General features: G+C 41.2%; 2 protein-coding genes across 2 annotated transcripts in view; both read left to right on the plus strand.

The window, feature by feature from the left end:
* csnk1e (casein kinase 1, epsilon) overlaps positions 1 to 1,673 on the plus strand; it is a gene marked incomplete at its 5' end in the record, with an annotated part of 9,357 nt that extends 7,684 nt beyond the window's left edge. The window contains 1 exon segment of the mRNA XM_035658720.1: positions 312 to 1,673.
* Positions 1,674 to 3,553: 1,880 nt separating this feature from the next.
* Positions 3,554 to 17,758, plus strand: tmem184ba (transmembrane protein 184ba). The gene is made up of 9 exons (XM_035664147.1): positions 3,554 to 3,886; positions 3,968 to 4,014; positions 5,838 to 6,071; positions 6,893 to 7,058; positions 11,515 to 11,605; positions 11,824 to 11,991; positions 12,724 to 12,893; positions 12,987 to 13,181; positions 14,295 to 17,758. Exons 3-9 carry the CDS (start codon positions 5,838 to 5,840, stop codon positions 14,522 to 14,524), a joined length of 1,254 nt encoding a protein of 417 aa, XP_035520040.1. The 5' UTR covers positions 3,554 to 3,886; positions 3,968 to 4,014; the 3' UTR covers positions 14,525 to 17,758.
* The last annotated feature ends 3,526 nt before the right edge of the window (positions 17,759 to 21,284 follow it).

Consider the following 21,284-nt stretch of genomic DNA (forward strand, 5'->3'; position numbering starts at 1 on the left):
CACACACACCGTCCTGCTGCTGTAAATATTGATGAAAATAATAATGACATAACTAGTCCCCAACAGATGCACTATTCACTCCTTTTTGAGCAGTGTTTGCTCTAACCCACAACTTTTAGCCCTTTTAAAGATGAAAGTACATATTTGGGACCTGTTTAAAGATTAATCTCTTCACTAGGAACCAATGAGGGTAGGGGGAGTTATAAAGTATTGAGAGACGGATTAATGTATGGTTGGTTTTAATGAAAATATTTCCAGTTGAGCATTTTAATGAACACAAAAAGTGACTTGCTTTGTTTCTTGCTGTTCAGCAGCTGCAGGGTATCAAATACCCCTAACTTTTCAAATGGATGAATGAAAACATGAATGAGTGGAGGAGGACAAGAGGAGCAGGAGGAGGCATTGCCAGCCCTTAAAAGGGGGATCAAGGCCATCCGTGTGTCTGTCAGTATGCTGGAAGAGCCGAGGGAAACACTGAGAGGATAGAAACCAGTGGGACAAACGAACTCTTGGCTGAGACTGGTTGTACTGCTTTTTTCGGGGGTTGCGGTCGGAGGGGGAAGGGGGTGAAACAACACACAGGTCCCACCCCTTCTTTACTCATATTCACCTGCCCATCCACTGAGAGGCTCAACTTGCAAAAAAAACATTAAAGTGCACAAAATGGACTAAATTTCAGTTATTCTGTGATTTACACGTGTGATTACATAAAAAAAAAAATCAACTATCAACCTGCTAACGTTCGAGAGCTACTTCCGCTGCTTATGGTGTTCTTGATTATAAATAAATATGTAAACAACTTCGGAGACAAACAGAACAGAACAGAAGTGTATTTAGGCCTATAACAGATGAGACAGGGGAATGCTTGAGAATGGACTGAGTAAAGAGGATCAGAGGTGAATGTGAAAGAGTCTGTGAATGGGAGCGAGGCTGCTTCTTGTCAATAAATGTCAGTGTCTGTCTGTGTGTTATTGTCTTAAATGTTTGTTTTGCCTTTAGCTTTGCTTTAGAGGGTCTGAGGATGAGAGGGATGGAGGAGGGAGAAGTGATTGATGACTGAATTACCCATAAATTATAACAGAAAACTAGTCCCTGATTAAAACTTGAGAGACTGACATGGAAAACACGCTCAGTGAATGTGAACAGAGAGGGAGGAGGAGGAGGAGGAGGAGGAGGAAGGCTGCTTTGTGTTTAGGACAAAATAAAAGAGATTGTATGATATGTTAAAGCCTTAGTCCAGCTTGTAACTCCAGGTATGAAAATACTTGAGAAAGTTATAGGAGCTTGGCGGTGAACAAGTCTGGTGTTACATTTGTATTTTTGCTCTTTGCTTTTTTTTTTCTCTCCTTGTTTTATGATACATGTAAAATGTGTAGATAACTTTTAACAGAATGTGACAGATTGTTTAAAGATGGGGCTGGGAGAGAAAGAGTACTCTTTACTTCCTGACAGCCCTGGGGGGTGGGGGGAGTGAAGCAGAAATTTTTACCAATAACCTTTAGAGTCTGCCACAAGTGTGTGTTTTGGTTTCCACTGTGGCAGGCAATGACAGAATGGTTCTTGGTAATATTTCAAGGTTTTGACCCGGGGACTGTCAGGATGGACGGGTGTCACCGATGGGAGTGAGCTGTCTAATGTCCTGTACCATTCTTTACCATGCTTCAACTTTATTACTATGATATTTGTGTATATTTTCTGAATCAATAAAAATATACACAGCTTACACAGACTTCTGATTGTATGTTTCAGCTGATTCTAATCATTGTTATATATTATTTGATACTGATTCTACTTTATTTTTCTAATATCTCCACCTCACATACATTTTAGAAGGACATCTAGCCCTTAACGCCTTGAAATTTCATTTTAAACAACCTGTTTATGTATTTAAATCAGGGATGATCCGATCTCAACGATCAGTATCGGCGCCGATCAAGGCTTATTTAACCGATCAGTATCGGCTATATTGAGCTCTAATGACCCGATCCGATCCATTGTTTTAGGTCGACTGCTTTTACTCACATAGCTTTCATGCACGGTGCAGCCATCGTTGAGTGTCTCTGTCCAGCTCTCCACCCTGAGCTCTGTGTGAGTGTGAGAGAGCAGGAGCAGCCCCACCTGCTGCAGAGTTTCACTGCTGCCACACTCAACATGATACTGCAGGAAAACAGAACATCGACGAACAGCTCGGATGCTGGCTTTTTTTTTTCTTGCAGCAATGCAGAACTATTTAATTGTCAAGTATACATTGGATTTATAACTATAAAGAAATAGGCCTACAAGTATCGGATCGGGACTTGGTATCAGCAGATACTCAATATTAAATGACTCGGTTAGGATGAGGGGCTAAAATAAGATGATGGGACATCCCTAATATAAATAGTACTTTGTTTATATATGTAGTCCTATTAACTTGATTTTCTTAAAAAATGTTTTGGGCATTTTAGTTTATTAGACTATTCTAGCCAGGGACATTATGATTACATTTTAGATATCTTGATTTTCATTTACTTTATGGTGTTATAATTCTGCTAGGGTTATTTTATGGTGTTTTATATTGTTACATTGTGTTTCTTTTCTTTTCTTTTCTTAAGAAACGAATCATTGCATCTGCACCATGCAGCAGATTAAAAGTCCTGTCCATGTCATAGCAAGAAAGCCACAGGTGTACAGTAATTAATAACAGTAATAAATTATGGCTGCATTCCATTTAAGTTCCCAAGTTCCAGGGCCCTTGTTCTCTTTGGTATCCTGGTAATGGAATATCTCACTATGTCACTTTAATGGGACCTAGCCATCCTTAATTAATGTTATAAGTTACACCTGTGCTTTTCCTGCAATGACAAGCCAACATGTCAAAAGGTCTGTATAACACCTTTTTATAAAATGGCATTAAGAAAACATATAAAAGAAACACAACATGTACAAAAACAACATACAAAGACACACAAATAGGGTTTTTGAAGGAATAAAAAAATAAAACAGAAGTAGTGCCGTACAAGAGTTCCAAGATAAGCTTAATAAAATGCAGTGTCCTAATTACAAGTTACAATTCTGACTTTATTCAGTGTTTGTAGGTGCCCCAGTTTTATGGATACTAAAATGCTGCAGTGAATGCTCTGTAATGTCATTAAATGCCCCAATAGCAGCTATACTATACAGCCTTGATGGAAAACGTCTATGGAGAGGCCTTCAGTGTCCTTGGAAAAAAACCGGAAAACAAAGTTTAAAGAAGTTTCTAAAGTAGCTCTCACGATTTTAAAGGGGACAATTTAACATAACAAAAACTATGGTGACTACTCGTTGTCCAATGCCCACACACTATGAGTCCACAGTTAGGACGGGAGTGTGTGGGAGCAGCGTTCACCCTCTCTCGTGTCTCCACACATCCACCGCTGCTGGGCCGAGAATAGACGCGCGCATGCTCAGTGTGCTATCAACAAACCCCGCCCCTTTCCGGGTTATTAATGGTAGCCTGTGTGTGATTGGCCGGACGGGCTCGTCCTCCCGGAGTGGGCGGGGCTAATGTGATCCTCAGTTAATCCGACGGGGATCGGTTTGAAATGAGCCGAGAGGAGAAAGAGGAGCGGAGAGGAATGACGGAGTTCACGGGCTTAACTCCAAAAACACGGACTTCAGATTTTAATACGCAGAGAGGAGTACTAGAGGGAGTGTATAGAAGTTGTTTAGCATGAGCGAGAAACTTTAGAGAGTTTTTTGGGGACACGCAGAGAGGTTGACGGGGCAGTCTGAGGGCTCAACATGGATGTCCGGGGAGCAACGGTGCGGCTCTGAGGAGGAATTAAGGCCGTTTCTGGTTATTTCTGTCCGTGAGTTTGTTTGACGGAGTTGAGGAGGATTTTAAAGCTTGCAGCCTATTAACCAGGTGAGCCTAACCTCCAAAACAAGTTATAAACACCTCACACCTCTTTACCAGACTAATAAAGTGTCTCTTTGTCAATTTCAGGCTTCAAATTCAAGTAAATCTGTGAATTGTCGCCACCGTTAGCTAAGGTAAGTCTTTTCAAGCTTCGCCATTTGTGGTTTATTTGTTTGAATATGAGTGTCATTCCCATATTATTCAAATTCCCTGTGTGAGATTTAACGGCAGCAGTACGATAAAAACCACTGTTGTGGAAGTAAAACGTTGAAGCAAAGACAAAAGTGGCAAAACTGAATAAATCCCAGTGTTGCTGTTGTTGTTGCTTCAGCCAGTATGATAATCCAGCCTGGCTGTCACCCATATCATTATTTATTATGAGTTATAAACACACTCTGTCTGCCCCCCCATCACCCCTTTCCATCTGTTGCTCTTTTCCCCATTATTCCACTGTGTGTGTGTGTGTGTGAGAGAGAGAGAGACTGACCTTTTTTGCCTTTCAAATGAAACACACAGATGTCCCTTTGCTCCAGCGCAGCATTTCACTGTCACTTTTATTGTGTCTCTCTGTGTGTGTATGTGTGGCTGCTGATGCCTTCACTTCTCCTTGTTGACATGTGGATCTGCTGATCCCTGGCAAACCAATACAAATGACCTGCTGTGTCTCTCGCTCACACACACACACACACACACACACACACACGGGTTACATATACACACACACAAACAGCGAAAGCATAACTCTTCTCCGTCTCACATACAAAGGCTTGAAAGCAGCCTAATTAATTTTTTCGAACCCCTAAATTCACTTAAGTTTAACGTAATTAGTGTTGTAATGAAGCTAAAGTGTGTGTGTGTAGGAGCATTAGGTCAACCTGTCATTGTGCTGTGTGACTTTTGGTCGCCATGCGGACGAGACATGATGGGAAATGAAGGATACCCTCCCTCAATCTCTCTCTTTCTCACCCAGTGACCATTTTAGTGCTTTCGTCCACTCCTTTATTGTTTATTTTCTCTATTTGTGTCTGAAAATACGTGTGGGTGTACGTATTTTTTATGTGTTTAGCATCAGCCCCCACTCCACCTTCATAACACCAAGGTCTCCGTCTCCCCCAAGCTCAGTCTCATATGCCAACTGTCTGTCAGCGCACAAGAACGAGTGCACCCCGAAAACATATCTGTGTCACCTTGGAGACAGCGATAAGCTGCTGCTTATATAACGTGTCTTCTGGCCACTTTAAGTCCAGTCATCTCATGAAACTGGAAGTGGATAGGGCAGCGTGTATGACGTCTTCTGTTCACGCTGTAGGCTGTTGATTCTTGATTGCAGGAAAAAAATGCTTCAAATGCCATGTTCTGTTGTCAGTCCTGTGAATCAAAGAGCATGTTCTTATAGATCTCACCACCTTGCCCCAATCTTCAGTTATTATACGAGGAGGACTCACTGAAGCTTCAAAATACCAGAATGCTTTGCAGCTAAATGGCATGCTGCTTTCTGTAAGCTTTAAAAACACAGTGTGCCATTAAGCTCATGTGCCCCACCTTAAACCACAGCTGACTTGTCGATGTTTGGGCATGCTATCTGCCAGCCATCAAATGGCATTCTGGGAGATGTAGGAAGAAAAAAAACAGGTTGTTTATAAAGTCCAGCACAGATACCATTGTACAAATGACACACACACACACACACACATCCTTGACTCATTGTGAACTGTCGACCTGCAGTGGGTCTGTGTTTATCCTCTATCTGCCTTCCTATCTCGGATCAATATTCCAGGTTGATGATTACTAGTGCAAATGGATGTTCATACTCCGTAAAAATTGTTTCACAGCATAGTCAATGTTTGAGTTTCTGTGGTTTCTATATGTACACACACACACACACACACACACACACACACACACACACTGACTGCAACTTATATGTCACCTTATTCTGACTCTGTGTCACTTCCAGATGTTGAGGCTCTGGCGGCGAGACGTACCGCTCTCAGAGAGGCTGGGGGAGGACTCTCCTCTAGCCGCAGCACCCGGCCCCCCACCGACCGCGGCCCCGACAGGTCCCAACATTTCATGGCTTCCCGAAGCCCCGCTGCTGAGCCCAGACCAGCCTATCTTCCTCATGACTCCCGCGGCGCAGGCTGTGTCTGGCTTCTTCGTCTGGACCGCGCTCATCCTCACCTGTCACCAGGTAAATGCTTCCAAACAGAGAGGCTGTCCTAATGCTCCACTTGTTGTTTTATTTACCCAGCTACAGATACAGATGTTGAGATTTAACTGAGCAGACTTTGTTTTCTGAAGTTGGTGCCCACAAAGATGTAATCCGGATTTTGCAGGCAGGTGTGCGTGTTGTTTAGTGCACAGGTGACGTGATCCTGCAAACACACACATCTGCTCAGGCCCAGAGAAGGCAGGGGTTGCTTGGCAACACCCCGCGGCAGGTGTTTGTGATACAGAGCACAGTGTGCACAAACAGACACACACAAAGGTGAAACTTGATTCAGATGGATAAAGAGGATGTATGAGATCTGGCTAGGAAAAAAAGAAAAGAAAAAGCTGAATGGAGTCAGAGTTCTCCCTTTTCACACATTCCTTTGAGATGATGTCAGGTAGTGTATTGATTGTGAAGGACAGCAAAGAGACATTAACGATACACATCTGAATTTTCCAAAAAATCTCTATCCACATAATAACAAACAAGTTTATTTTTTAGTGTCCAAGTGCTTACTAAAGCTTGTAAAAGCTGTTCCAGCCTAACTTGTACATTCTCTTGTGTCTTATCTTCCTGTACATGCCCTTTGATACAGATTTACTATTCTACAGCCAAAGTAAGAACAGGGAAGCAGCTTTTTTTACTCATGCCCTAAAGCTGTGGAATATGTTACTACACCATACCCATTATTTTATCCTGACGTAGTGCTGGGGTTTTAAACGCTCTTTAACAACTTATAAAAGGTCAATATTCAATATTCAATCTGTCAATATTTAAAGTGTCTCTTCTGTGTTTCCCAGATCTACATGCACCTACGTTTCTATAGCTCACCTAGGGAGCAGCGTCACATCGTACGCATCCTCTTCATCGTTCCTATCTATGCCTTCGACTCTTGGCTCAGCCTCCTCTTCTTCACCAACGACCAGTACTACGTGTACTTTGACACCGTGAGGGACTGCTACGAGGGTAAGGACATGTTTTCGTCTTTATCCTGTGGAGTTCAGTTTGTTTTGTAACTGCCACCGATTCAGCAGCCGACGAGGGCACGGGCAAAAAAAATCAATGAACTGCTTTGACGGTACGGTACACAAGAAAAGCTCTTGTCTAAAGCTAAAGTCATTGTGGTTGCTCCACAAAATGGCAAAGCCACTTCACATCAGCTATGGTAATAGATTACCATGTTGACTAAATTGTGCTCCCACCCATCATCCACCCAGGCTAAAACTTTGGACTGTGCTCTGATGATACACAAAATGGTCCTGAAGACACATTTAATAGCATTTGTTTTGGTACCACTGATGGATAGAAGTGACTGATTAAATCCTCTTACACCTCATTGTGGACAACATTTTCCAGTTGAGTTGTTGAAAAACATTGTGATCAGATCAGATTGTGACGAACAGATTATTCCGCCCACATGGTGAATGTTTATTTTGCAAGGTGCCCTCTCACCCATATTAGATTCCTGCCTTTCAGTCCAATAAGGAACACGTGTTTATCTGTTCACTCAATTGTGAATAGTCTTGTGGCAGATAAGAAAAAATAAACTTTTTTTAAACATATACTTTTAAAGTAATTATATTATATTATCAAATTCACACATAATATCTATTAGTTGAAACTTTTATAAAACTATAGTACTCCACTGAGATGCTTGAAATGAGCCCAGATATAATACTGGAGGATGTTGGCGATTGATAGGACCGGTGGGACTATTATTTTTTTATTGTGATGATCCCCCAGTCTATTTTGTAATTCCTTTCTTAATACGTGCACTGAATTAAAAGAGTATTTGGACAAGCGCTACTATTCATTATCATTGTTTTTATCCGCGGAGCCTTTTTTGTAAACTACACGTCTCTTGATTTGAGTTAGTGCAAGTGGAATGTAGCGGAGGGGACGTAAACCTGGATCAGTGGCTTCCTGCTATAGAATATGGACTTTGTTTGTTTGTCGGGTCAGAGAAGTTGGAGGAGAGTGGATGGATGACGCAAACAAAACCAATGCTGCTTGATAATTTGGATCCCTGACTATTCTTAAATTTGTGAATTTGGCAGAAAGTGGCGAAACGCAGCTGACTGCCTCCACTCCTCATTCTCCTGAGTCAGCTGTGACGTTCAGGATAGAAATAGTCCGTTCACTGTGAGCCTGGGCGTCACTTCCTGTGTTGGGCGAATCGATGATCTCACATGCATGTGAATGTGAATCGGAGGCAATCTATGTATGGTTCTGCTTTTGACAGGAAGCACTGTCAGTATTGTTGTCGTCGTATCGCTCCCTGAGACAGATGGCTCTCATCCTCCTCCTCCGCCCTTTTCTCCTCCCCATCTCTTGACGCGATGTTCCCTCCCGCCACTGTTTTTTCCACATTTGGACCAAATCTCTTCCAGTTCGTTTCCTCCATCTCCTCCTCTTGTGATCGTCAGCTCCTTCTCCTCTTCCTCCCGTTTCGCCTTCCCTTTGAGCCCCGTCCAGACCTTCTCCTGAGCGAGGATGACCGACCTGTTGCATGGCAACTGCGCTCACAAATCTTCTCCATCAACCAGAATGGCTGCGCCAGATAATGAGTCTCTCTCAACCAAACTTGCTGCAAAGTTCCCATTCTCATTGTATGTAGGCCTACTGTATCACCGTGGCAACTAGCACTGCTGACAGGGGTCCTTGGAGAGAAGTGAAAGAGAATAATGGTAAACAGCTGAGACACCGACAGAGCCACTCAGAGCAGATCAACCAGTCCTCGTCACTCTGTACACTAGTGTTTGTGTTAACGTCAGACAGTGAACGGGCATGTATGGAATCTCTGACATCAGGCAGGATACCACAGGAAGCAGTGACGAAGTTTGAGCGTGTGTGTGTGTGTGTGTGTGTGTGTGTGGGTGGAGTAGGGTTAAAGTGAAAGGAGATTATATCAACTCAGCGGATGGAATAAGAATCACTGCCAGGAGTGCAGCTGCTTTGATATCAGTGTTGTGACACAACAACACACACGCCCAATATATGTCCCACTTTCACACTTTCACAGCTAACTGATATAGACCTGTTACGCTCACTTTATTCTGCCTCACATGCACAGTCACACACACACACACACGTCCCCTCGGTCCCCCCAGAGAGTGTGTGTGCTAACAGGATTAGCATGACTGTGTTTTTTTTATGAGCTTCTTGGTCGTCATCGCCCTCTCCCCGAGGCTGCACAGAGGAGAGATAATCCACTAGTCCGAAGAGACAGTCAGGTGAATATCAGTCCCACAGGGAGAGGTAGGTGTGTGTGTGTTGGTGTGCATTATGTTATGAGTCAGTCCTCTGTGCTTTGTGTTCTTTGTTACATATTCAACAGCAGTTTATTGAATCTGAACCCATTATCACATTTATTTAAGTTTAGCTTTCAAAAGTTTTAAGTAAGAACACAATTAGAACTTAATATTTAATAACTGAAATTCATTCATTTGCGTTTGAAGTTTTATCAGATAATGTGCGCTATTTAGCTAAAGTGCTATGTGCTGTTTTTTGCATTGCTCCTTGCCAGTGGCTCTTTCATGCCCGTACATATAACCGAATCAACAAGTAAACACATGCATGGTTATCAGAGTTTCCAACACATTGAAGAAAGTCTGCACCGTCAGAGGTTTGGCTTATTTCTCACATATTTTCTCAACATACTATAATGACTCTTTGAAGCTTTCACTAGTCACTACGCTGAGAAAGGATTACTGTTTTGTTGTATTTCATGATAAAATAACTAAATAAGACTTAAGAATTAGTTTCCAACACTTGCTGGCCCAGTCTATGGAAACATATAAGTGGCACAATAAAATGTGCTGCTGAAGGTTTATTTGCATCGGTAATGTTTGTAAACACAGTAATAAACTAAAGTGGTTCAAAGTTCGCATGAAGTCCTGTGAAGGCTATTCTTTGCCAACTGCATTATGATTTAGAAGAGAATGTTCAAGATTGGCCTGAAGCAGCCATCCTTCTCAGGTTTGGTCTCCGGCTGGACGTTGGCCTCTTTTGTGTTCTTGGCGGTGTCATTTAGTTTGACTCTTTAACAAGGGGACAATACTCCCGGTCCTGCAGTCTGGACTGAGTCGGGCTGCCAGCTGACATCTGGCTCAGCTTCCTCAGTGTCCGTGATCACAATGCAGAAGCTAAGAACGAATGCTGCAGAACCTCCAGGGCTTTGATGCGCATTACTTGATGTGCATTACTTTATGTGCATTGCTCGAGGCTGATGTACCCTGTGTGCCAAATCAAAGTGTTCAGAGGGAAGCAGTACAGTTGCTGGTTGGACAGCGGTGAGCTGAAACTCACTATAAAACTGTGTAAAATCGAGGGGAGCTGCAGGTTTGCGTGATAATTTCCTGTAGATTCATCAGTACGAACAAGCTCTTTTATCACATTGTTTACACGTCATCATTTGATACATTGCTTGAGAAACCATAGCTCTTTATTTTAATATTTTGGCAGGTAAAATTGATTTTATGCATAATTAGTTTTACTTGACCAACCTTTAGGTGATCATTTTGGACATCATTTTGCATTAATAAATGTAAACTGTTTTAACAGTGAATCAAATGAGGGTGTATAATCTGAGTTTCTGAAACTGATAAGTGGGACAGGAAGTGATGTGTTTGTGTGACTGCTTGGGGGTCTGTGGGTGACTTTGCTATACTTTTTCAGTTTGTGGTATTACAGTTTAAACAGTTTCTCACAGTTCCTGCTACAGTAGTTGTCGTTTGTAGTTGCCGTTGTGCAAAGGATCCACGTGCAGCTTGAATATTTATTTTTTTTAAATAAATGCTGTTAAATCTGACATAGACTACATAAAATATAAATGTATTTGTTACAATAATAACCCATGTGATAATTTGAAGATTATAGTGGACATTTTGACTGGTCACAGCAGGAAAAGCCCAATTGTAAATAATAAAATGAGTGATGGATGAATTCCATTTAGCTGCCTCAGTTTCAGGGTCCGGATCGTGCATGTTGGCTTACTGTCACACTGCCACAATGGGACATTGACTAGAGAGAGTAATCATTAATGTTATTAGTAACAGTTTCCACAGTCAGCTGTGAAAGAGGCCTATTAAGGGCTTTTCAAAGAGATACAGTTATCATAGCACCATAAGCAGTATTTCCTCTAATCTTAAATTTAGTTTTGTCACTGCCAATAAATAGAAAACAACAAATAAAACTGGGGAAAACTGATTGATTTTGAATTTGCTTTATAAATATTTTCTCATGCATACTTATTTGCCCACTCATTTTTGTTCTAAAATGACCACAAGATAAAAAAATCAAGCCAAAAAGTATGTTCTTAAACATCTTGGTGTCCTGTGCAGGCCTACCATTATTATTATTAGAGGAAGTACATAATGTATAGAGATAATAACCAACTCTTTCTCCCATTGTTTCTCCCCAGCGTTTGTGATTTACAACTTCCTGAGTCTGTGCTATGAATACCTGGGAGGAGAGAGCGCCATCATGGCTGAGATCAGAGGGAAACCCATCGAGTAAGTCTCCTATTTCTCCTGTTGATAGACTCTAAAAGGCCTTTAAACAATATTTGTTTCCAACCCAGCATGAAACCAGGGCGTTTAATTAACACATGCTTTTTCATTTAAAGCAATTTATGTGCATATTATCCTGCAAGCTATGCTGCTACAACACTAAATTCCCCACAGATATCAGAGCTGACATTAAGTGTAAACGGGGGGTTTTGTCCCATCAGGTCCAGCTGTATGTACGGTACCTGCTGTCTGAGGGGGAAGGCCTACTCCATCGGCTTCCTGAGGTTCTGTAAGCAGGCCACTCTGCAGTTCTGCGTGGTCAAACCGCTCATGGCAGTCATCACCGTCATCCTGCAGGCCTACGGCAAATACAAGGACGGAGACTTCAAGTAAGTGCTGCTAACAGGGAGGGAGCTAGGAGGTCTGTCAGCTAAGTCTGGAATGACTTTGGGTTAATATATTGCTTTGGACTGGTGGAGCTGGTAATGAAAACATAGGAGTAGTTACATCAACAGCTGCTTTACAATAACATTAAATTCAGTAAAAAAAACAAACCGTCAACTTTGTCCAAATTTAGAGAAAACAGGAAAAAACAGATTAGTCCTTTTAATTTTTTTTATTTAGACTAATTGAATGACCCGGACTTATCCTCACCTCCTCTCTCAATCATTTCATTAATCTCTAATGGGAGATTTAGGATTTTAGCAAGGCCTACAACAGTGGTATTTAACCTTTTTAGAGTCGCGACCCCTCAGAATAACCAGACAGAACAACAACTAATTCATGTTTTTAGATATATTGAAATGATGGCACCGTCACAGTTAACGTATCTGCTTAAGGCCTAAAAGCACGATTACAGATAGAGATACATTCTCATATTACTGAGGTTAACATGTTAACATGTATACAAATAGTATCCACTATATAAAAAGTATATAGAGCTGCTTCCTGTCTCTCATTCTGCGCTGCTTGCCAAATTTTCCACAACCAATTTGGCGACCCCCAGAAATCATGTCGCGACCCCCTGTGGGGTCCCGACCCAACCACTGGCCTACAACAATAATAAACTATGAACCAACGCCACTAAACATCGTTCTCTCTGACTTTTCCTCTCTCAACAGTGTTGCCAGCGGTTACTTGTACGTGACCATCATCTACAACATCTCCGTTAGCTTGTCTCTGTACGCCCTCTTCCTCTTTTACTTCTCCACCAAGGAGCTGCTCAGCCCTTACAGCCCCATGCTCAAGTTCTTGATGGTCAAGTCGGTCATCTTCCTCTCCTTCTGGCAGGGTAGGGATACTGCACATTCTTTTTTATTATTAATATATGTATGTAAAGATTGCTTGTATCCTCAATAAGTACCATTTTATTATTTGTGGTCAGGCATGTTGCTCGCCATCCTGGAGAAGTGCGGGGCCATCCCTCAGATTAACTCGGTGGAGGTGTCTGTCGGCGAGGGGACCGTCGCCGCTGGTTACCAGAACTTTATCATTTGCATCGAGATGTTTTTCGCGGCGCTGGCTCTGCGCCACGCATTCACATACACAGTCTACATGGACAAGAGTCTCGACTCACAAGGTGAGAAAGGGAAGAGGGAAGAAAGAAGGACATTTCCAAGGAATGTTTGGAATCACAGTATAATGTCCAACACCACGCCAGAGTTAACTGGAGTGTACGAACACATTTGATGTCTTAATTAATGTAAAATAATTCTAAAATAGACTTTTACATTATTATTTTCATTTTATATCCATCTCTTCCCCCTCTTATTCTTTTCTTTTCCATTATTTCTCATCTTTAACTTTTTACGCTCTTCTGCCCATCACTCGTGTTTTTATTTGGGTCATTTTCTCCTTTCCTATTTCTACACATCCATCTTTATTCGTCTCTTTTCTTTTCTGCTGCGTCATAAAGGACCTGTTCCTACATATGGAGAGTTTGGTAGGTTAAACACTGATGATGTTTACTCCATGATCCCCCCTTTTTGCTCATGCTGCTGTTTATAGCTAGTTATGTCCTTTCAAGGTGAAGTTAGTTTCTGTTTTGAACGTGATTTGGCTGAGTTTACCTGTAACTGTTGTCTTTTCAGTTATTCTTTCTTCTTGCTCCTGTTCCTAAATCATTCCCATCCTTATTTACTTTTACCTTTTGAACCCTTATCCCCTTTCCATTCCTTCTCTCTAAATCACATCCACCATCCCTGTACAATTGCTCCTTTTTTGCTAATTTCTTTCACCCATTCCCTCCTTCTCCTTCTTGCTGTTTAACACCCTCTAAATCACTGATGTCCCGTTCCTTTCTTCTCAGACTCCTTTCTCCTTCTACTAAATCACTCCTCGTCCCACTCTTCTCTAACTCTCTCTCCTCATCCTTTGCCCCCCCCTTTTCTTTCTTTCACATTCCCTTCCTTCCTCCTCCTCATTTCCTCCCCTCTCCATTTGATTTGCCTCCACATTCCTGCCTTTATCACCATAAATCCATCCTCCTTTAATGCCCCCCCCCCTTTTTTTACCCCTTTCTTTCCTCTTCTTAAATATTTCCCTCTCAGTGCCTCCTACACCTTTCTAAACCCTTTATTTCCTCAGCCCACAGTCCTTTTCTAACCTTTTCCACTTCCTTTAAAAACAGTTTACTCTCTCTTTCACTTCTCCTCCTGACCTCAAACTCTCTCGTCTCGCCCGCCTCCCACAGGCCGCTGTGCCCCCATGAAGAGTATCTCCAGCAGCCTGAAGGAGACCATGAACCCGGGGGACATGGTCCAGGATGCCATCCACAACTTCTCTCCGGCCTACCAGCAGTACACCCAGCAGTCCACGCTGGAGCAGGGGGCCCCGCCGCCCGTCTCCCGCACCCACAGCACCGTCAGTGGCCGCGGTGACACAGAGAAGACTCTCCTGCTCAGCTCCGATGACGAATTCTAGAGCAGAAGATGTCACGATTGCAGCTGAATCGGATTCAGACTGTTTTAACGGCGGATGGTTCTTCATCCTCCTGTGCAGCTTTGTGTGAATGAGAGCTGTGCGTTTGTTTTTTCTGTTTTTGAGACTGAGTGCGAGGACCTTCCTGCAGAAACATCTCTGCTCCCACATTTCCCAGGCGTCTTATTTGGTGGGAACATTTAAAGCTGATTTGGTGTTAAAACCGTCAGCTAGGGAATAAAAAGGGTTGTGTTTGTTTTTGGAAAGTTTGTGAGTCACACTTACTGAATCATACTTGACTTTTGGAACGAAAGTTTTCCGGCTTGGTTAGAAGCTTGATTTCACATTTTAGCTCAGTCGTGTTTCCTTCGCTCAAATGTGTTTCTCCGTGTTAATCGTCTTAATGAACGTTCTGGTTCTGGATTGGTTTGCATCTTGTAGGCCCTGTTGTTTTCTCATTGGCTGTGTTTATCAAGGTTTCCCCATTTAAGTTGAATTTGAATCTTTTTTTCCATGACTTAAAATGAAAAATAGCCTTTGATTTTTATAAAAGTTTAGAACTTTTAATTTTGTGAACTTGAAACTACTATTTAAATATATATATATTAAATGATAGATTTGCAACATTTAAACAAATAACTTGGTCTGCAAATACATTAATGTGCTTCAAAAAGAAGCTGTTTTCAGTATCGTAGCTGTCTTGTGGTACGGTCATAACAATGTGGTACAATGTTATGGAAAATATATTCTGTAAGTGAACGGTACCCTGGTGTAATGTGGGATTTTAAGGGACATCCTTCTTCACTGCAGTGTGGGGATGGATTTAAAGGGAAGCCAAGTAAAAAAAAAATGAGTTAATGTCTGTTATATGGATCAATGTTGGTATTGATATTAGTGGAACAGATGAGAGCGAGGCAGAGCAGATTATAGATTATACAGTACATCTGCTCCTGTAAAGCAGGAGTGAAGGGCAGGAGGAGCAGAGCTGGTCAGGATTACACTGGTGTAATTGGGGCGTTGTTTGAATGGATGGGATTAAATCTCGAACTGGTTCGCTCTGGCAGTAGACCTCTGCAGACCACAATGTAGGTTAACTAGATTGAGGGGAAAACAGAGGAGGAATATAGGTTAAAGCTAACTTTAGATGCCTGTTCTCAATAGAGGACCTCTGTCATACGAATTAAAGCTTTCATCCTCATGGTATACATACATTAGTCCAAATTTTAAGACAGTTCAAGTCACACTGATATGTAACGTTTGCTGCAGTGGGCTGACATCTGAAAGACACTGTTGCTAGGGGACATCCTGTCAACTTCTGTAGTGCACTACTACTAGAGCACATCATAGCTCCGCACAGCTTTGACACTAAACATTTGGGAGGACCCATTGTGCTGTTAAATGAGTAACTGCCTGTGTCCTTGTTGAAACTGAAGTGATCTTACAATCTAGTTTTATTTTAAAAAAAAAACACAAAGGATATATGTATGTCCTGATGTCTTAGCAAAACTTATTTTTAAATGCCATTTCATTTGTTTGAGTAGTTTAATTTCAAAGTAATGCTTTTCAAAACTCCATCCATCTCAAGATCTGACGCTCCCTATCAGCTCCAAGTACTTAAGAATAAGTCAAATCCGTCCAAATCAAGTGAGCTTTCTGCATTTGTCCTGACACGCCCACCGTAGTGATGCCTTCGTCAGGTTTCAGTATTGTAAAGTTTTTGCTTGGAAGGTCTTAAGTCTTCAGCTAAACATGTTTTTGCACATTATACAGTTCTTATCCTGAGCTATGGTATATTTAAAAGCTTAAAAAAAAGAATCACAAGCTGAATATTAGCACCACAATATGAGTACACATACTCTGTACACCATGTTATCATCTTATGCATTTACAATATGTTACAGTCAATATTCTCTCAGTTAGAAATAACATGTAAGGCATTAACTTCACATTGTTTCTTTGACTTGGATGCTCTTCTGTTCTTCCAGGCAGACTTTTTTTCTGTGTGTGTGTGTGTGTGTTGGATTGAACTTAACCGCAGTCAGAGCTGGTTTATTTTTTTCACATAATTGAAGTTCTTGAGTCATCGGAATGAGTCATACTGAGTCTGCCGATGTGTTTACTGTAACTACTTTCACTGCTCTGCTGTAGCTCTGCACGGACACCAGGGGGCCGTGTGGAGAACACTTGAACACTTTCACACTTTTATCTACAAGCAGACGGGGCAGTTATCACACACTTTAAGCCTGGTGCACATTTAACTGAAAAAATGCTTTGTCTAAGCACAAGTCCTTTGCAGTTTTGTCCGTTTGTTCTTCGGGAAGTAGAGGCAAACCCCAGCCTCAGACAGTGGTCGTGGGTGTTTTCTTTTTTTTTTAGTTCTGCTCCTGCCTGACATAATATTGGTTTTAAACAGGAGAGCAGCCACGTCTGTGCACAGGAGCCTATTTTTAGACATTACTGGGTGTTGTCTGGGTAATTGAGTTGCTACTTTTTTTAACACAGATACAAACTGGATTATTTTGACCATGACTGAGCTTCGTCCAGCTACAAATGACCCTGCAATCTTTTCTAAAAGCACTGGTCTGTTTGTTGCGTTGTGCACACCGTTTCTTGTCTGTATAAATGCATTTTCATGTTGAACCAACCGTGAATGGACAACATAGGCGTCTGAATGACAGCGCAGATATTTTTAGGTTGAAGAAGTCTTTTGTGCTTCTTTAAAAAAAAAAATCCTCTGAATTGTCTTATGAGCGTGATGACACTCAAACTGATGCATTTGTTTTGTCGTACTACAGCTTCTAAAGGCACATTCCCATGCCTGATATTATAATTGTTGTACCGCACCTTGAATGCCATAATTTACTTTCAAGCTAAAGACACAAGTCATCCTGTTTCTCTTCGTTCTTTGTTATTTGGTGAGACAAATGACATGTTCTCATCAGATTATGAATATAACTGAGGAAATTCTGTGGACTAATGTTGTAAATACAGGTTAAAGTGCTGTCTACAGGAGGGGTAGTAGTGATGTATGTTGAAATATTCATGTATGCTGTAAAGGTTGAGCAGAGGAGAAAAAAGACCTAGTTTTGTATTTTTACTTCACGACTGTCTTTTTTTTATTTCAATGACTGTTTTTTTTTGATTTTCTGTTCTATGATAAAGCTGCTCATGATGCTTCTATTTCATGTCAAATGGATCTGAAGAAATAAAAGATATTTAGTCTGATATGTAAGTTAACTGCTTGTTTTGGTTTTGATTTGGGGGAGGGGTTGTGATATATATTTTAAAAAGCCACAGTAGGTAAACCATTTAAAGATTCCCTCCAGACACGTTTTAAGACATCAACACGGCTATACATAACTTTTCTGATAGTATTATTCCATAAAAAAGTGCAACTAACTGGTTAAAAATGCTGATAACTGCATCTACTCCTCCCACACAAGATGTCTCATACTTTCCGGAGAGGTTTCACGTTCCACGTCACATTGTGAAAGTTACATGAACTATAATTGACTTTAAAACTAATTTTGGGCCAAAATCCTACTGGTACTGACTCATCTTCAACTGAGATTTAAAGGTGGAGCAAAATCCACCAGAGGAACGTAAAGACAGACTTTTAGGACATAGTGATGGCCAAACATGAAGTGAATAAACCAGAAACAAAACATATGAGTGGAATTGATGTATATTCGTTATCATACCATTCATGGTACCATAACCTGCCACAATAGGGATGTCTAATAGTCTAAAGATCTAAAATCGTATCACCAATACTCGATTTTGAATAGATTACCTTTGTGTAAATACAGCAATCTTATTAAATATATAAGTGTAAAAGGCTGTATTTAAAGATGTTGAAATGTTTAATGAAAATACTGCCACTGTGAAGAACAGTACTTTTTTGTGCTATAAGATATAATCTCATTGTTAATCCTCTGCTGCTGTCAAAATGAATAACAAAATGAGGCCTAGCATTAAACAGTGTTAGACATGCATGTCATCCATACACTGTAACAACAACTAGGCCACAGCTAAAATAGCCCTGACAGATTCAGCAGAGATGAAGTAAACATCAGCAGTGTGCTGCTGTGTGAGTCAGCATTATTTTGTCTCTAAGGTGTATCAGAGCATGACTTTGTGAATTGGTCACATTATGAGGAATAATGCTTCTCACATGAAAACAAATACACGCAAGTAAAATGACTTATATTCTCACAACATTTCATCCTTGGTCATAAACGTAATACTTCCTACTACGTCGACTTTATCTTCTGATCCGGAGATATAACTTGTGCAACACATCCTGTAGATCCGCTTCCTTTCTGTGCCACATGTGTACATCTAGTGTTCCAATCCAGCCCACAACCACACACACACCATTTTATGTACAATATGTACAACATTTATTATAATTAATATATAAAATAGACAATGTACTTAAATTTTCACAATAGAAAAAATACAAGTAATAAATACAAAAACCATTTTTGTTTTGCAAGTATAACAAAACATCCAGCACAGTTTGACAGGTGTGAGACGTTAAAATATTGAGAATAAATGCTTTGCCACACTGATATTCATATAGCTAAATATATGCCTCATATCTTTAGGAGTTATTTGTCAACACGGTCTAATGGGTTACAATGCCTGCTTATAAATGATATTGCTAGCACTATTCAGTGGCCTAGACTCCACGAAATCCAAGCCTGTCTGAGCACGTCGTGACTGAAACAGGCTCGAGACTGATGGAAGTTTTCAAGTGAATAAAGCACCACCTCATTCCACCTTCTTTCCCCGTCTGCCTTGCCTTACTTTCTTTCTCCATCCATCCATCAACAACTCCTCAACCTTCTTGTCTCCTCCTCATCTCCATCTTTCTTTCCACATATTCCGTTTTCCTTTAACATCCCGTGGATCTGCCCGACCAGCCAATTCAGAAGCGACCTCAATTTGTTTTCACACAAATAACATACAAATCATCATAGAAAAATAATATCCCTCCAAGAATCCACTATGACAAGCCAGTACAAACATGGCAAAAAAACACACACACAAGAATCATCATACAGCAATATGGCCATTGGCTTTGAGCATAATTCTACATAGCTAATAATTAACATTTTGTAAAGTAATCATTGTTGCCACACAACACAATAATTAGACGTGAGAATATCCCCAGACTAGTCATAAGTAAGTACTTCTGAAAACATATAGAACATCACAGCACTCGTTAGCTTGTCTTTTCATAATATCTACCTTTAAATACAAATAAAATATAGAATATATCTCTGATAAATGTCACTCAACATTTTCGTCTCTCAACGGCACATACAAACAAATACAAATAAGAACACAGAACGGGAATGTATGCAGAGGATTTGCATCGACTTGAGTGTAATTCCTACCAGATGCGACTCTGCTTTTACACGTTTTTAGCAAAATGACCAACATCTGCAGTTGGGAGTCTACCAGATATGAAAAAAGAGGAAGCCACAGCAGACTGTAGCAAAAGTTACTGCACAGTAGGGATCGTGAAATGAGAAATGATGGATTATAGCTCAGACAAAACAAAACAAAAAAATAAAGAATCCAGAGAAATCCTAAACAAAGAAATGTGCGGTCATGAACAGTCGAGAAGGAGCGATTACAGTCTTTTTGAACCTTTTCCCCTCTTGGGTTTGCATTCTTGGAACTCCAACATACACTGAAGGCACTGCATCCATGTGAGAAATGTGTACACAAGCAGTACAAAACTACTTTTTTACCCTCACATGGATGGGTAGAACAGGTAGGGAGGGAGCAGTGGCAGGTGGATACAAAATCTTGGAGATTTGAAGACGGGAATGGACAGATTGAAGGAACTCGTGATTCACAAATGCGGCGTTGCTCAAGCTTTTTTTTTCTGGACTGTGTGACCATTTCTGTTCCTAAAATCCTCAAGTCCCAAACAGTTAGAGAGCTGTCAAGTGAGTACGGCATACTGTTACCGGAAGCTTCAAATTGATCATATAGAAATTATCCTTTGAAACGATTAAACAAAAGACCCCAAAAAAGCCACTCTCTATCAGCTTTAGAAAACTCTCGTGACCCTGCCTGCGTATCGGGTTGAGAAACTCTTCATTAATGACTAACAAAGGTGACTCTTTGGGACTCTGCTTTGGGACACTTTTCTTGCACAGTAGCAGAGACGCATGGGCTGGTATAAGAAACAGCAAGTAACTTCAGACTACAACTGTACCGGGAATGCAGCCATTGTAGAGCTGGAGGAAGCTACACACACACACACACACACAGGTCTGCTCCACCCTGGCCTTTATGCTGTTGGTCAGGTGCCATGAAAACTGAACAGAGAGAAGCCTTTCTGCAGCACAGTCAGAGGAGGAGCAGCGTGAACATGTACAGTAACTCTAGGATGGTCTGTTTTCAGTCAGAGTCCAGTTAGTCAAAGTCTACGCCCCACATGGATCGGGAGGGGGGGGGGTGTGTGAGCGTGAGGGGTTTTGTGCGTGTGTGTGTGTGCGCGCCATGACGCCTCATTCATATTAAACCCGCTGACTCTTTCTCAACAAAGTTCTAAACTTTGAGAGCTTCTAAACAAATACACTAAATACTAGATTTCAGTAAACTAAAACTGCAGTGTCATGAAATAGCATTAAGTAGAGGACACCTCCACCCGTCCTAGATGATGTTTCAACTGTTCCTGGCCGCTGCTTTGGAAAAGTGTAGCTGTTGTCCGTACGGTGACGTTACACGCCGCCCTGTC

Source organism: Morone saxatilis, unplaced genomic scaffold (genome assembly GCF_004916995.1).
Source record: "Morone saxatilis isolate NCDOM2014 unplaced genomic scaffold, NCSU_SB_2.0 Contig1, whole genome shotgun sequence".
Classification (NCBI taxonomy): Eukaryota; Metazoa; Chordata; class Actinopteri; family Moronidae; genus Morone; species Morone saxatilis.

Bases quoted from the DNA above. Each gene is read 5' to 3' on its own strand.
- tmem184ba (XM_035664147.1), top strand. From the start codon at position 5,838: ATGTTGAGGCTCTGGCGGCGAGACGTACCGCTCTCAGAGAGGCTGGGG. The intron at 6,072-6,892 runs GTAAATGCTTCC...TGTGTTTCCCAG, and splicing joins TCATCCTCACCTGTCACCAG to ATCTACATGCACCTACGTTT. The intron at 13,182-14,294 runs GTGAGAAAGGGA...CGCCTCCCACAG, and splicing joins CAAGAGTCTCGACTCACAAG to GCCGCTGTGCCCCCATGAAG.